Genomic DNA, 17997 nt, shown 5'->3' with positions numbered 1-17997 from the left:
TCGATAAGAAACATTTTGGCATCAGATAAATTAATAATAATTAATATAAAAATTTCTTAGTTTTAAATCGTGGGAATCTATTTTAAAAAAAGTGAGGAAAATACTCTACTATTAGAAAAAGTACTCGGGGAGGCTCGATTAGATACGAATATTTATTTTGCATTCGCGGGTCACCGCTCGGGTTCACTTTCCGTTTGCCTCGGAAAAAAATTTGGGAAACAAGCGGCTTGAAATCGGAGGAGATTGCGGCGTGTCGAAAGAAACGAATCGGCCGATAATTGTTACGATAAAGCGCGACGGACCGTGTTCGAAACGTGCGCGCGTCTTTGAACTTCAGCACGCACGATAAATCACGCAGATGCGACGGAAACTCGCCGTGCGCGTACGAATAACGCACGCGTTGCAGCAGTGATTTACATACGGCAAAATGATGAAACCGCGAAGCCGAACGAATCAGAGCGGAGACGTGTCTGGAATCTATATTTCGAGCGCGCGTGCAGCGTAAAAATTTTATCGGAGTAATCGATAGCACAACGCGCCACGCTGGACCTATGACCCCGGTGGCTGGAAAATTTTTCCCTGTTTCTTCGAGAGTCGCGGCAAGATCGTCACCGCCATTTCGTTGTCCAAGAGAAGTGCAATCGTTTCAAACTTAATTAATTTTATATTTCAAGTAATAACGATACTCTATTATATTTTCAATTGACTGAGTTTAGAGATAACTATTTTTATTTAAAAAAAATTAATTTTTGGTTTTAATTTACCTGGGATAAGTACTTGAGACGTGTCTCTTTCTCTCTTTTTATTATATTTAGAAGGCAGGAAGGAAGGATGAAAAGAAGGAATTAAATATTTTATAAAATACTCGAGAGTTAGGTAAGCGCAATAGCTCTAGATCCGTGGTTTTTGTGATTACATCACTGTTTACAAATTGCATCGACTTGCACGCAAGCCAAGAGGAAAAGTTATTTAATAATCGCCCACGGCCGCGCTCGTTTCCGCATATTTATATAATTTTCTACAATTTTCTTTATTGTCTTTAAATTAGTAATTTCGGAATGTGATTTGGGGCATCCCGGGATCCGCCTAGTTAATCGAATAATCGAAGAAACCTTCGAAGCATCGGTCGCAACGTCCTCGTGTCGTGAAAAATTCGTGAGAGCATGCAATTTTCATAAATCAGTCATAAATATTTCATCGTGGTTTCTGGATTCGTAATTGAACAATGCGGCTGCACGTGTTGCATAAATTTCTCGCAAAATAAAACCATATTGCGAAAAAAAAAAAAAAAATTTAACCTCACTGTAATTCTATGACATTTCCAAGGATAAATACAGTTAGCTCAAAACCATTTCCACCATTATAATTCCAAAGTCGATTACCCTATCCGTCGAAAATGTCAGAGAATCACAGTTGAAGCCCAAAGTAACTACTTATGTTTCTCTCGGCGTGTGCGGCTTTATTCTCGAGTATCTTCAAAAGAAACCGCAGAAAAAAAAAGAGAGAGCTTCATCGTTGACGTTGGCGAGCAACGTCGTAATACTTGAATAATATCGGAATCGATGCGGCAAGGACGCCCTCGGGAAAATTCAACGAGTCGGAGGAGCGAGGTCAAGACGCCGGATAACGCGTAGCTTGCCTTCTTAAATAAAATATAAGGTCGCGGCACGCAATGGTACGGATCATTTATTTACTCTGCCGTTCGTGCGGCACGGCAATTACTGGACGATCCTTCGCCGATTGAAGCCGCAACGAGGAACAAAGCGGCTGTCGGAAGCGGGACCCTTCGGCCGCTTAAAAAACCATACGTCATTCGTGATTTATAATTCCGAGTTCGATTTCATGAAACATTCATCGAGATGTTCAAGAAAGGAGTTGTTTCCTTGTTTCGACCGCGGTTAATTACAATTAGGTTGTGAATTAAATTTGGACAGCGAAAGATAAATAGAGCGAATCGCGGCGATCGCGAGAATCAAACTTTAAAAAATAAAATTAAATAAAAAAAAAAACAGTTTGATAGAGATGAAACGTTCGTTCCTCGATGGCGAACAGGCGATATCGCGTATTGACTCTGACAATTGATTGCGAGTCTTGAAAGTTTCAAGTTATTAAATTCGATCGTAATGGAGCGATGCGTAAACGACGTGTAATTGTTGTGATTAATGGAAAAATTATGTAATCGCTAGAACGACGCAGAAACTTAGGGAATGACAGTTTATGCACGTGCGTGCAGATTGACATTACCTGTGATTACGAGACGTCTCCTGCTTCGATATCGCCGACGATTATCTCGATTAAATTAGAAAAAGGTACATGAATAATGGGAGTAGCATTAAATGTGAGTCACAATCGAAGATTTTCGCGTGTATCTATTTCAGGTTTAACCGGTAGTTATTATTTTAACTTAGCGTGACGTACAACATTTTGGATATTGTATATGTCCGTTCTGAACGTCGTAAAATTATATCGACATATATTTCAAATACATATATAAATTTCTAAAAGAAATAAAATAAAATAGAAATTAATTTATCGAGACGCGAAGTTTTTTAGCAAAATATGTTGGCAGATATTTAAGAAAGTCTCCGATTAAGCTTAGCTGAGCGCGGAGCTGCATCTCGTTTGATATCTCGCGGGTACGCACTGACAGAGGTGCATCGACACTCGGTGCGTCGTACGACTTATCGCTCACCGCTCATTAATCCAATATGCCTTAATCGAGTTAACCGGGAAAAGCGTACCAAGGCCGCGATTTATTGCCTCGATCGCGGACGGCCGGGAATTGAGGCTGGTAACGCCAGCGCGATGCGGCGAGATGATGCTGGGCATGGATGCGAGTTTTAGAAGTTCTCACGCGGTAATTTTTCACTCACGGTGGAATCCGTGTAAAACTGAGAATCATGTAGGCACAGATACTAGATTGATGTTAAATATAAATAGTTTGTTAGATTTCTAGTTAGCTATTAATAAATAATTATATTTTATTAATATAATATTAAATAAAATTATTAATTAATTAATTAAATAGAAAATTAATCCAATGGGGGTTTTATTTATACGCGAGTATAAAGATCTAGAGCCTTTGCTTCAGAGATTACCTCGGGATTGCATTTTGAAACTCCGGAAGCGAAACGCCAACCTCGTGCAAGGTTCGCAACGCGCTTCACGTACGTTTCTTGTATAAAATAACATTGGCATTCGCGGATCTTCTTCCTGTTTCGCGTTTCAAGCCTTACAACAGCCTCGCGGTAGCTATTTAAATTATTCTCCATCAATCCGTTTCAGTCCAATTTGCCGGAAAACTTCCTTATTAATTAATTAATTAATTAATCTTATGTCTTCGCGTCGTAAATATACCTTCCTAGGTTTGAATTACCAAATAAAGCGTTTTCAGTAATGCAAATATTCGCGAACTTTAGCAAAAACTGCTCCAGTCGGTGTTGAAACGGTTGAAATCCAAGGTTTTTATGCGGATCACGAATGCTGAGGGATTACATCGCAATTCTCGTTTTTTCCCCTTCTCGTCTCCTTTCGTCTCGCGTTTTCCGGAAAGGTCGCTGGCTTGGTGGTTGAACTTGAGACCTGCGGAACGGCCTTGGCAGGTCGAAGACTCGTTTTCGTATGGGAATTGCGACTTTCCCCCGCGCCTTTGTCTTATAAAGGAAAATTAAATTTTTACATTAATTTCTTACACATTATTTGTGTCGCTATTTAACGCATTTTTATATTAAAACAGCATAAGAAAATTGTAAATCTTATTTACACGATGAAAAGGTTGTTGCCTGCATTGTGGAATGCAGACGATGAGAGAGATCGCAAAAACCGTCCTCGTATATCTCGCTCTCTTCCTGTCTTTCCTTCGCCGCACCCGTCCGCCTTTTCTGGACCTTTTATTCTGTGAATCTCGTCGCGGCACAGACGGGCTGGTCCAGAAAAGGGCGCGTTTAGCGGCGGGCTTAGTAATTCCGGCGCGTTAAAGACCCCATGAACTCGCGTCCGTCTGATTTACGCTTCTCCGTGTTCACGTCGTTCTTTTGTGAAACATGAACTGCGCTTTTTCGCGAAACGCATTTTTAATGAATTTTTTTTTTTTCAACAAGAAGTTTTATTTTTTATTAGTCTGGGACTTGATAAATTATACGCGATTCATGAGCTGTCTCTATTTTTTATTTTAGGAATTAACGAGTGAATTAATTTATCTCCGAATGAAAAATTTGTGTATGAATATATGCATATATATATATATATATTTTTTTTATAATAGTATTTTTTAATCGACATTCCGAAAGTGTCACTTTAATCTTTGATATTTTAAGGCCGAGACCAATTCTAAAAGAAAAACAATTGCGATTGCAGAAATACACATGAATATTCGTGAAACGCTAAAAATAGGGATCTGACTTACGCGCATCGGGATAATTTTGAAGCGAAAACGAAACGTATAACATTGAGCGACTTATCTCGCGTATTTATTTAAAATCGCATGCAAAAGCAGCCGATGCGTCTTTGCGGCACATGTGACGTTCAGCCCGATATGCCTATGCACGGGAGAACAATTCCGTTTTTGTAGTCTTTCTTTCTGCGATAAAACTTATCAGCGGTGCCACGCGCGATAAAAATCTCTTATCGATGGAAACAACGGTGACCGTGCTTAATATTCCGGAGCTTAATGGACCGATAACATAAATGGAAATTTTTCGTCCAATCGACGTCGATGCTAATGTCGAGGAATTCATTTTCCTTTTCAGCAGAACAATGATCAAGCGCAAAATTATTCGACGTTACGAAGAAAGTAGTTACAAACATTGACGCTAGCTTATTCATTAATTTTATTTTTATTTTTAAGCATTTTATAAATGAAGAAGAAACTATGCACGCGCTACGTGGATGCAGCCGCGTCGATCTGTAACAAAAAGAAAATATATATAATTTAATAAACGGTAATAATATAATCAATTAATCAGCTAATTTATGCGTAACGCCACTAATTTTTTATAGAGAGGATTGCATATCATATTATACAGTTTCTGGTAATCTTCTCTCAACAATCATTTTCTTTCTTGATTAATTCTGACACAAGACGCAGGTGAAACGTCAAACTAAAATCTTGATTATGGAACCGATTGATTTAGCACGGCAATTCATTACTTATAAATACGCGCAATCATCTTATGCCTTCCCCCATTCTAGTTTCAACTGTCGATCACTTAAACCTGCCTGGTCCGATCGATTAACGTCACCATGAGATGATTCCCGCAACTGGCTCGAACTGGTTTCACTTAAAGCTCTCGCGAGACAGACATTGTTCGGCATTTTGTCTACGACACAAGAAATAATGACGTAGTTGGAAATAGACGAGACAATTTAAAGACGTTAATGTTGAAGAAGCATTATCGCCTTTTTCTTTTTTTTTTTTTTTTTCGCGATTTTTACTTTGTTCGTCGATATTTTTAGACGTTAAAATAACGACATCGCGAATAATCTTTCATTTATACAAAGTATTTAAAGTAACATAAAATTTACAAAACATCCGACTTTATTTATTCCAGTTCGATGCGATTGAAGATGTAATCTCTGACAAATGTTTGAGATTGAATCTTCGATCGAATCGAACGTGCGTCTGATAAAAAGCGGTTCAAAGGCTCGTACCTCGCAATATTTGTCGCAATTATTTCGAATATTTATACGGAAATACGCGCCTCTGAAAGAGGACCCGGTGCTACGTATTTCTTTTTGTGAACTGTGTTTGCGATCTTTTCTCGCTGCGATAACGAAAGCTGTCTGTACACACAGTCTCGTGACGTAAGAACGCATTAGGAAATGATTTCGCGGTTACATATATGCCGATATACATTTTATATAACTACGTCGTACGAAGCTGCGCTCGATAACATCGTACTATTATTCTACGAAGAAATAATTTTACGAATTATACGCTGAGAGAAAAAAAAAAAAAGAATTTTCCTTATTTACAATTTTATAATGAACGCAATTGATTCAGACATTACGGCGACGGAACTTATTCGTAAGAAGTATTATAAAATTCTTTTTGCGAATTTCCCGGGCTTGTCGATCGAGTCAACGGGAAAGCTGATGAAACGTGACGGAAACGGATTACGAAAGTGCGAGATGAAAAATATGCTAATCTCCGGCGTCACGAGACTCGACCGGTGCTTTCACGTGATATTATCACAAGGGAGGCGAGGAGGAACAACGCGAATAATTATTGCTTCGTGATATCACGCGGTCGAGACGATCACGAGTAGCAAGATAGGAGAGCGGTTTTATTACGCGCTAAATTATCACCCGTGAACCCGAGAACGCTGCCTCTCTTCGCGCCGCCCATGGAATCATATGCCGTTCGAATGATCGACTGCAACAACAATCGCAGTATTAATTGCGAGTACATTGCCCACGTGACGATTACAATAACGTAGTTATTAATGATGTGCGGTACTTCGTGCGACTCGCAGCCCCAACGTGTCGAAGGCACGTGGCGATAATCACGTTTATTAATTACTCGATCATTGCTATTTTTATAATTATTTATATTATTGTAATTATTTAACTTTTTCATTGAAGTTACACAAAAACTCCTTCAAGCAAGATAGAATTGCAATTTATTTAATTATCTCGTAACAGCAATTACAATTCTTTTATTGACAATATCTGTCGCAAAGTGGCTCGATAAAACTTTCAACCAAAGTTCGCGAAAGATTTGTACATAATAATCATTATCTGGGAATATAGATAATTACACGTGACGAACGACAAGCGCTGCTTGCTATATTTGTACATACAAGTATTACGTTTGACGCATTACAAAACCCAATAAGTTTACGACTTATTAGATTTATGAGAGACAAACGACACTTCCTTCAATGCTCGGGATCATTCTCGCTCGCGCAGAATCGTTGCTCGCGTTACTCGATGATCTCGCGGGGCTTCTCAAGCTTTCTCAATCGCGATGCAAATATCTGCAGCCTCCGATGACGTCATTAAATTCCATTTATACCGCCAGGAAAGGCGTCACCGGGTCGCGGAAAATTGCTGACGTCTCCAGGCATCTTGCAAGGTCCTCGCATTATCCGTGACGTCACGTGTGTCGGACTAGCTGACCAGTGACAAGCGTATCGATCCGGCGTATTGTTGTACGTTTTTTTTTTTTTTTTTTTTACGCACGGTGCACTCGACCGAGCACGTGTTTATTTTCAATAAAGGTGCAATGAATTTGTTTGCGGAAAATTCCCATTCTTCGGCGAAGAAAATCCGCGGGGGTGGTGGTGGGTTTCGTTCATTAGTATCGAACGCAGCACGGACGGAATGTAGAAAGCGTCCAAAGCGACTTGGCACGTGTCTCCGCGTGTAAAGATCGCACGCGACCAGCATCCGCTGCTGCGTCACCGCGCACACTCGGTGGATGCACGTTGAAACATATTTTTTTACACGTGCGCGTCTTGACCGCACTTGACATGGCCGCATCCTTCGGTCATGATTATCGCGAAGGCTGCCCACTACATCTACTTCACCTGCGTGGATCCAGCACGTGTGTCGCAAATCACGTGGATGTCTTACTCGAATCTTCCATCGCGAATTAAGATGATCTTCATCCATAATTAAAAAACAATTTCCTAAATATATTTTTAATTATTTATTTCAGATTTAAATTTTCGATATTCTCCGTTTCTGATTTTTGTAAAACTGACCAGGTCTAGGAGCATGATTTAATTCAGAGTTGAACATTATTTCGATCGATGCGCAAATTGGTGGAGTTATCGTGGATATCGAATAATTGTAAATTTTCAATAATTCTCGGGCGGGTGAATCGTTATCACTGCAGAGTTTTATTATCAGATTGTATTATCTGAAGGATTGTCCCAATATAGTCCAATCGTATTTTAGATCAATGCTTTTCGCGACTGTCATTCAGGTAATTAATAACTTAATCCAACGGCACTTTTCCTCGTGACGCGCAATAAGAATTAAATTAATTTTCAACGATGCGTGACGTTCTTCGTCGGAGGACTTATTTTGCATTGGACTCGTTAATAATGAAACTCGCAATAATGTCTATTATAAGCTCGCGATATAAAGTTCGCAAATTTAGACGTTATAAAAAGACGCTCCACAGGCGGCTGTAAATTATAGATCTTTTGAAGTGTAGGCGTAATGGCCGCTGAAGTCGTAAATGAAAATTTTACGAGCCTACCTCCTCGCGCCCTTTACACTTTACCGAGCTCGGAGTCATTGATAAAGTCTATAGAGCGCGCACAGGCGCCAATTCGCAGCGGAGGGAATATTTTTAATGGACTCACGGCAGAATTACTGTAACCTTTTCCACGGTGAATCATTACGCGCCGGTCGAAGCCTCGTGGCCTCGGCGCGTGTGCCACTCAATTTGTCATACGCGAGGAGAGCAAGGGATGATACCAAGAGAATTCCGGTTTATCTTCTACGCACTGTCCTCCTTTTCTCAAGCCGCGCATTATTTTTAGCGCTACGTTTGGCGTACATTAATCCGCGTAATCCGCGCAAATCGCTCAGCAATTATTCGCAGACCTCACGATGGATATGACGGAATAAAAAAAAAACAGAGAGAGACGCGGAGCTTATCTTATCGCGTTTAGAAGGAATATTGGCGGCGTTTAAGAAAGTATTCATTAATTTTTTCAGCATTCGTATTCACTGTTACAATAATTATATTAATATACATAGAGAGAGAAAGAAAGAGATATCTGTTTTAAATGCAACATAGTTGATTGAATATTGCTTTAATGCGCTAGCAGAATAGAGTAATAAAATCGTTGTAAATCGTTGGCGTGCAAAAAATCGAGCGAGAGCTGTAGCGAGATAGCAGATCATCGGAATTTACTCCGTGCGTCATCCGGATGATCCGACACCACTCCACATCCGAATGTCGCCGTCTAGTGATTAAAATTTTGCGTGTCGGAATAAAGTACACGAGTAATCCGGAATTTATCACGAGACGTCGACATATCTTGTGTGTATATGTATACATATGCAATATATGTAGACGCAAAGCGCCTCGTGGAAAACAAGAAACTTTAAACCGATCCTTTCTTTTATCTCTTTAACTTATTTTACGTCAACAATTTCGTAATAAAATTACGTAATTAAAAAAATAGGGAAGGATTTGTAAATTGATATTTATTTATAATTACATTACGAGAAATAAGGGTCGCTGGGGTGGTGCCGAATGATTTCCTCGTTTCATTCTCGTACCTAATATTTTGCCGGGAGATTTCGCGGACGGTCTGATGCGCTTTCTCAGGATATCTACAACCGTAGTACAAAAGATCCGGGCGTGATCCTTTGAGAAAGCCGCCGCAGCGTGAGAACTGATGCACAAAGTCGTTTGCCTCGGTAAAGAAATCGATAATTCGATATCCGTTCCGCGAGCTGCGAAGACCAACGAGTTGGAACATCAGCTTCCACGTCAGCGGGAGTAGAAAAGCAATACGAACACCCTAAGCTTTTGTAATTTCCTTTTATCCTGCGTCTTGAAACTCAAAAATTTGTTTAATTACTTTTATTTTAAGCATGAAGGAAAAGTTTAGACGATTTTGAGGTACTTTCAACGCAAATAATTGCAATATATTTTTTTATCATCATAATTCAAAGGCCAATTAATAAAAATTCTTCGTATATGTACTTTTTTTTTTTTTAATTGAGGAAGTTGAAATCGAGGGTTGAATCCGCCTATATTGAAAACCATCACGATGCAAGAGCGGCTGTAAACTGCGCCGCGTCGGCAAATGAAGAATTTGTGCTGCGCCTCCCTACTCCCGGGCTTCTCTCACCACGCCGTCCTAGAGCGTTCGCTACTCCACCTCGCGCCTACTGCCGCGTGCCTCCACCGCGGTTATATAAGGACCCCGCCCGGCCGCGGTCCCTCAGTTTGCTCAGCAACGTTAAAGTGTGTACGGTTGTCGCTTGATTTTTTTTCTCTCTCGACATTTGCGCGCTCTCACGTTCACGAACGCCGTTCGGTTTCCGCTCGTGGTGACCGTTATTGAGGACGCGATCAGACGCATAAACCCGACGCCTACGTCGTTGTGTGCCGCAGCCTGTGCTAGATCCCAGAATCTACAAGGACTTCGCCCGAACGAACGCCCTCCCCCTCGATTCCAGACGAGTAAGTTTTATCGGACGCGGTGGCTCCCTTTCGTAGCGCGAGTGAGAGTGAGTGAGAGGGAACGACAATGAGGCCGACGCGTATCGACGCCCGTCTGGCCGCGAGATTCCTGCGTGAGTGAGTTAGGGCCGATTCGTCGACGCGTCGTTTCTTTCCTTCTCGCGCCGACGAAATGAGAGCAGGGTGAATGATTTTCCTAAACGATTTTCCTCCTCGCGAAGTCGTCCGTCTTTTCCCTACGAGATCTCGACGAGCTCTTCGTCTTTTGCTCGAAACGTTTACGGTATCCGAGGCTGCTTTAAAATTTATTTTTAAACGCGGTCGCACGCACGCTAAAAAAACGGTATGTATTGATTTGTTCTGTCGTTCCGTCGTAAAACCGAACCTCCAAATAGAGAAGAGCGGCGCGGGCGTCGAAACAAACACGTGTATCGCAAAGTCGGCGAGAACGGTTTTTATTTTTCCCTGGAAATACGGCATGTTTTTCACGCGTCCTGCGACCGGCACGCCTTCGTTCCTCGCGTGGCAGACGCCGCGCAGTTGTTTCTTCTTCCACCAGCATCCGCGACGACCCTCGGGAGACGCTTTCACCGCGATTTCGTTCCGAGAAAGCCTCCGAGGGAAGGAGAAGGAAAGAGAGAATTCTGTGTCGCAATTGTCGCGGTAGAAACTGTCGCATTACAAATTCACGAGTCGTCGGGGCAAAAGCAAAACTGAAAGAAATAAAAATTAAAAATAAATTGTAGCCTGCTCGAAAATTATGCGAAAACTTAAGCTCGAGGATGCCGGGAAAGCGTTCGTTGTCGAAACAACTGATCGTCGCTCGAGGCGCAGACGAACTGCGTCGATCTCCGAACGATCGACTTGAAAAATTAAAAAACGGACCGATAGGCGATAATGAGGCAATCATTTCCGCCGAAGCGGAATGACGCGGCGAGAGTTTAGACTTTCGGTGATAACGCAACAGTCGCCGATATCGCGGCGGGGTCGTCTCGCGTGTCCACGTGGGCGGGATCGCCGAACGGTTTGTTAAAGCGGAGTTGGGCAAGCCGAGGAACGGCCACTCGGTTCTAACGGGCCTCAGGGATTTTGTCTTTAACCGCCGCGCTTCGACATCGCCTGGTCGCGAGGAGAATCAATACTCTCGCGTGTGCGAGAGACGAGAGCGGGCTCTTCGGCGCCGAACTGGCGGCCATCGACCGGAAGATTGCACCGCAGAAAGCGGGTGTTGCATCGAACCGCGGAAAATATCCGACGATTGAATATCTCTTTTTTTTTTTCTTTTTTTTATTTGTTAAAAATCTAGGCTTTTTTTTAAGCGATCTGTCAAATTGACCGGAAACGAAAAGGCAGCTTCGGCGAGGCTGTTTCGCGCTTGGGATTAATTCGAGGCGGACGTTCGCGCGAAACCGACCTCGCTTTCAAAATACAAACGGCGCAGTTATCGGGCCGCAACGAGGTCAGTCCCGCGGTGCTCGTCGTGTCGTAAGAAGCGACACACGGGGGAGAACCCGTTACGTTGGCGGCCGCGAATACCTCCGGCCCCGGAATTTTAATTTCTCAATCCTGTTAACGCGTCGCGACATTCCGCGGCGCCCGAGTGACTCGGCCTCGTTGCAGCAGCTGCAACGCCCGCTGCAACTAACTCGCCTTCCGCCCATCGGAATGCGATCCTTCGGTGTTACGTAAAGAATTGAAAAAACAAAAAAAAATCTTGCCCGACCGTCAAGTGATCGAATCTATCGGTTTATCTCACCCTCCTCGAGATCAAAATACTCCGCGACGGATTAAATAACATTATATTCCTCGAAAAATTATGAATTATTTTAATCCAGTCGCGAAAGCAGGTCTTCACTTCGCCGATTGTCCTGTTTTTTTTTTTTTTTATCCGCCGTTTATTTAATTTTTTTTTCTCGCGAAAAGGGCCTTTGAAGAAGAAGAGCTCGCCTTTGCCGGCCGTTCGCGTGCAAAACCGCAGACCACTTTCGCACGGGCCCTCCTTCCAGCCGACCTGATTCCACCCCGGCGACCTACGTCGCCCGTGTGTGCGTGGGCGTTCTCCAGAATAGCCCGGGGTCGATCGATATCCCGTGCAGCTTCTCGTGGGTTGTTGGCCTGATTTCTACCTTACGGAAGAGCGGAAACGCAAATGCAATGGCTTCCGTTTCAAAAAATTTACGCCGAGAGAAAGATATATAGTAGTTCTCAGCTTCAGTCGTAACCTTGTGAACCATCGCGAACGGTGGAACTAGTCCAGCCAGCCTATTTGTGGTCGGAAACGGCACGAAATTAATTTACCGAAAGGATTGAAATTGATAATGAAACACTTCGAGCCTAGTTTTGTCTTTCTGCGAGAAGAAAAGTCTCAAATGAATTGTCTTAACGAGTCGCGAAAAGCGTGTGCCACTTGCAGCGACCGTCTTCGTGCCCTCTTCTATTCCCGTCGCTTCTAAACAGCACGAAAATATGCTCTCGTGTGGACCGGGATGCCGTTTCTGTGACGGTGTACGCGTCTCGAGGCCTAATCTTAGGATTTAATTGCCCGCACGAGAAAATCAATCCCCCGTTCTCTCGCTTTTGTTGACGCTTAATATTTCGCACGTGAATTTCCATTCCTCGAGCATAACTTAAAACGTCGCGACTCGTTTACGTTTACGTAACGATCAGTTTGCAGGATGAGTTAGTTACTTAGACTTTTACCCGATTCTTCCAAGACTTTAGCGCAGCGTGTTTTTTTTTTTTTTTTTTTTACTTTTTTTTTTCTTTTTTTTTCCTCCGAGGACGCACGTGTTGCGTCCTGCTGTCTAATTAGAAATAAGTGAATTATACGAGACAATTTGTCTTCTCGAGGCTCGCGCGCTCCTGATTAGAGCACGATCATTAACGGAGGAATATTATATCATCTCGACGCGCATGACCAATTAGCCGGGCGTCCTTGGAGGTGACTTGCAAAACGGAAATGTCCGTAGATTAGCGGAGATTAGCCGCTCGCTAATTCGCTTACAACCACTCGCGTGTACGCGTATCGGAAAATGGCATGCCCCGCGAAAGTACTTACCTTCGCGTTAGTGAAATTACGATCTGGCAATTTCCCGAAATCGTTAACGTGATTATTAACGAGCAGGCGCGTGCGTGTCGGCCGATAATAACGCGCCGTATTCACATAAAGCCTCGTATTTATATCGTAAAAGGCTGCAATTTCTCTATCCCGCGTAAAATGATTATTAATACAGGAAATGCTCTTTTTTTTTTTTTTTTTCCTTTACTTAAGTTACGTATTTTTATAGATATATTTTTTTTTAATTATTTTTATTCACGTCGTTCGTAGGAACGCGAAAGCCGCGCAACAAAATGCACCGTCTGTTCTCTCTAACGAGAGTGACACCGACCGGTTTCACGTTATCGCGAGCCGGTGGCATCTTCGAGGGGCGTTATAAATAATTCCCGGCGGAGAGCGGTGTCGCATAATGTCGTGGAATCGACGCTATCTGCGTCGCCGCCGACGGTTATGGCGTCATTCATCTCGCACACGTAACGCAGCCTCCGTCGCCCCAGGATATCTGCTTCCATGATCCGAGGCGTCATCGTGGAGGATAGAGTGATTTATAACCATGACGTCACATTAAACTTTACACTTTAAAAGAACACTATTCCGATTCTACTTCTTTTTGCTCGTGTCTTGGAGTCTAACGTACTTTAAACTTTAATGCATTAAAACAAAATTATTTTTTAACTTTTTTTCTTATAAATATGTCAGATATTGAGCCAAAAAAAGTGGGCGACTGTTTAATTAATCGTTTAATGCAGCAAAACGTTTTTTCTTTTTTTTTTTTTAATTGAACTAAGTATATATCATATTATAGTATACATATATATTTTTTTTTTTGGAACACGTTAAAATTTCACAAATAAAATCAGCAAATGTGAGTAACTTTCTTCGAAGAATCGCGCTTATTTATTTACGTCTCGATTGCGGATCTCGTTGCGGGATCGTCGTCCACTGAGACTCGACGGACTTTAGCCAGCGATACACAACTCGATCTCCTTATGAGATTAGCTCTCTCCGAGAATAGCACGCGAATGGAAAGAATTAGACCGGAGCGCATACGTACTTACGTGCACGTCTGTGTATGTACACGTACGGTGAATCGCGAGTATTAATATAATCCAGTTATTTATAAACCGCGCGCGCGGCTTTATATTTGCGGCCCGCAGCTTCTATTTTCACGCCAGCGTTACGTACTAATCCCGCGGTTTGAACACTGAGATCTCGGCCTCATCCTCCTTTACGATTATCCTTCTCGTTCTCGTCTCTCGATCGCAGAGGATTGCTTCTTTTTTTTTTTTTCTTTGCACAGACTCGCTTCTTTAAGCAGAAATATGAAAAACCGGGATACTGCGTTTCGCTCGAAGATGTGTAACGCGCGTCGAATTCTTGGCGCCGCATCTCGCGAGAAAATCGCGTTACCTTCGCGATTTAACTCACCGAGTCACCGTCACGAGATCCTCGGCGTTGCTTAAAACATCGCGGAAGTGCGGCGACTTTATTTCAAAATTGTCTTGGAACGAGACACCTGAATTCTCAACTTCTCTGAATATACAATGCGCGAGCAACTACTCCTTTCGAATTAATCGTGATCGGATTTTGAACGAACGTAATCAGTTACCTATCGACTCTTGCGCTTCCAATAAAAATCTGCTAATACGAATATGTATCTGTCCGATGATTGAATTAAAGAACGCAGCTTTTTGCATCTCGGCGAGCCACTTAAACGCGATACACCGCAAATTACTCTGTTTACACGCAGCATCACGGCCGCACGTGATTGCAATTTACTTAGCGCGAAAAATGATAACTAGAAAAGACGAAGAAAAAGGCAGCGGTAAGAATTGCAAATATACATTACAGTAATTCCAGGAGAAAAGTGGCGGCGCCGGTGCACAAAAATAAAACGGAGATGCATTTTCCGCTAAAAGCCATTCTCGCCGGTATTTCCCGGTATAAGTAGTTGACTCATTGTCAGCAATTTCCACGTTCATCACGGTCCAGAGTCGGCTACGGTTATTCTTCAGAAATGTTGGAAAATGGCAAAAGAAAAAGAAAAAAAAAAATAAAGTTACATCAAAAGCGACTATATCTTTTTTTCGGTGTGTCGCGCTCGTCGGGAACGCCACTTACTTGCATGCGCGAGCGATAAATTATTATCGGCTCGGCGTTATCCTTGCCGTTATCGAGGTGTGCTCCAACGACCCAATTCACTTCCGCTCGATTGCCGTGACGCGATCTCGGGGCGCGGCCTCGATTCGCGAGATCGGCTATCAAACTCCGCGGTATGTCGGAAATTTTGGGTGACCCGAATCGCTCGTTTTTTTTTCTCCCTCCCTTCCCTCTTTTTTTTCTTATCTGTTCGCGATTACGTTATCGTGGTTAACGACAATCCGAACCGCGAAACACGCGCGACGCAATGTCGGTTGCGGGGGGATGGAGAGAGGGAGGCTAATAGATGCAAATGCAAATCGATCGGCTTACACGACGTAGTAGTGCTAGGCGGCGACGACGCGGGATATCGATCCAGCGCCGTATGTAACTTCTGATACGATGTAACGCGAGCCGATCTGCCGACATTTGCGACCAACTACCGGGAGGAACTGCAATTTAAACCTTGCGAGTTGTGAAAGTGGCCTTCGCGCAATTTTTTTTTTTCTTTCTAATTTATTTGTATACTTTGTTAATTAATTTATTTTTATTTTTGTATGTGAATTAATTAAAAGTACGAAGGTATTTAAGTAACGATAGGAAATACACATTCGTTGAAGTTACGTTGCATGTCAGTGCCTTTCTTCGATACGTAGAAACTTATTTCTTCGTTAAAGTCGTCCTCGTTTCGTTGGTAAACGCAGGTAGCGTGGCGATACTTATTTACGATAAATAATTTGTCGACGTCGTATCTCCCGTTTCGTTAGCGACTCCACGTGTCGGTCCGAAAAATCCTTGACTCTCTCAGCCGGGACGTTCGTTGAATTATTAATTTCGCAATAATTCACAGTTTTGCAATTTCACGACTCGAACAAGTAACTTTTTAAATTTGTATTGCAAATTTATTTCTTGCAATGGTAAAGCAATAACCGATAAACTCCAAAAATATCGTTTATGCGGGTTCTTTGCTAGAGGGTGTAATAATTTTTTTGAAGCGCAAATCAATTTTAGTTTTTAATTTTTTTTTTCTCTTTTTTTTTCGCTAGAATTCGAGTCGCTCCTTCGCCTTTCGCCTCGCGAAGATAGTAAAGCGTTTCTATCGATATTGCGGGCTCAAATCACGCGTACTGGCCTGTCGATACGCTTTCACGTAGAAAGCAAAAGTATGTTTCGTGCCAAGGTGAGAATTGGCGATGAAATCTGCTCTTCGCGATGCCCTTCGCTGTTGCTGCGCGCAATCTTAGACTCACACACGCTGATTAGTCGCTAAACCTAATCACGGCGGGTCTCATGCATTAAAAAAGACATATTGAATTTTGATCTGATTACTTATAATACAATCTAATAAATTTTAATATTGTATATTATTATATTATATTATAAATTATAATATCTCGCACTTGAAGTTTGATTTCGGCACATTGGAATATAACGAAAGACTTGTAACGATGAGTGATTAACCTTGGCCTCTGATGTAACGTCGATTCCAGGGAAACCTTTCCGGCGGCGATTGCTGCGTAATTTATTTATTTATTTTATTTTTTTTTTTTACGCGTAACCGCGGCTAATCGTATCGTAACCGGCTGCGTCAATTTATTTTAAGACTTATCTACGTTATCGGATTCCGGGGAATTCCTGCTGGTTACTTTTATTTGTCCACGTTTTCGTTTATGAAGCGATGCCGCGAGAAATCCCGGAAATTGCTACGCGGAGAGAGAAAGAGGAGCCCCTGTTTACTTTAAACGAAGTTTGTTCCGTGTAAATTAATCCCATTGCCCATTCCCGTCGTTCGTCTATTTTTAACAAAATAAAAATTAATTTACTTCTGGACAAGCCGTTTAATAGACACTTAAAATGGATCTTTAACAATTTCTATATTTCAAATATTAATTTTAAATTGAATTTAAGTTGCAATTAAATATTTTATTTAATTTTTGTATTCTTAAATATTTAATTTGACAGGATTTTAAATAATTCTCTCTTTGTATTGTTTCAGTATCCACTTATCAGTGCAACATGTCGGTCACTTCGGTGCAGCCAGCCACCACCGAAAGCCTCTCTCGTCATGGGTAAGTAAAATCATCGAGATGTAATTTTTTCGCGCGCTTAGGAGACATCGAATTATTTACTAATCGCGACTTATAATTACGAATGTCTAGTCAGTGCTTGTTCATCTCACGCGAGAATTCCTTCCCCGTGACTGCACGCGTGATTTTGCATACGTCGCCGTGTCCGAGCGAGCTCGTTACGCTCACGTTTCCATCACGTGAAGGAGACTTGCGTTTTTTCCTTGATTACGAACGCGTATTATGCCTGAGCTAATTGCATCTTATTTTCTTTTTATTTATTTTTTTATTTTTAAAGTTCTTACTGCAGTTCTTTGTTTAAAAATTCATACTTTGAATCTTGGAGATGCCTGATCTACATGAATAATATCGTTTTGCAGGAGCAGCATCTCGCTATCCCGTCATAGTCTGTGCGGCAGCGTGGATGACGGTCTGCAGGGCTCGCATCCGCAGTACCAGGACACGATCCTCACGATCGAGGAGTTGCGCGCTCAGCTCAACTCCTGCTTCACGTAAGCAGATTGATCTTCGCTCTTTACTCGTTTAATCGGCCGCTCTGTGGGACAATTGATCGGCAA

General features: G+C 42.2%; 1 protein-coding gene across 1 annotated transcript in view; it reads left to right on the top strand.

The window, feature by feature from the left end:
• Pino (protein pinocchio) overlaps positions 1-17997 on the top strand; it is a 29445-nt gene that overhangs the window by 8256 nt on the left and 3192 nt on the right. Inside the window, exons 3-4 of the mRNA XM_070666903.1 lie at positions 17350-17422; positions 17800-17931. Coding sequence (XP_070523004.1) covers positions 17350-17422; positions 17800-17931 — 205 coding nt within the window. The remainder of the gene's footprint in view (positions 1-17349; positions 17423-17799; positions 17932-17997) is intronic.

Source organism: Cardiocondyla obscurior, linkage group LG15, assembly GCF_019399895.1.
Source record: "Cardiocondyla obscurior isolate alpha-2009 linkage group LG15, Cobs3.1, whole genome shotgun sequence".
Classification (NCBI taxonomy): domain Eukaryota; kingdom Metazoa; phylum Arthropoda; class Insecta; order Hymenoptera; family Formicidae; genus Cardiocondyla; species Cardiocondyla obscurior.
This window is presented reverse-complemented; position numbering and strand designations above follow the sequence as displayed.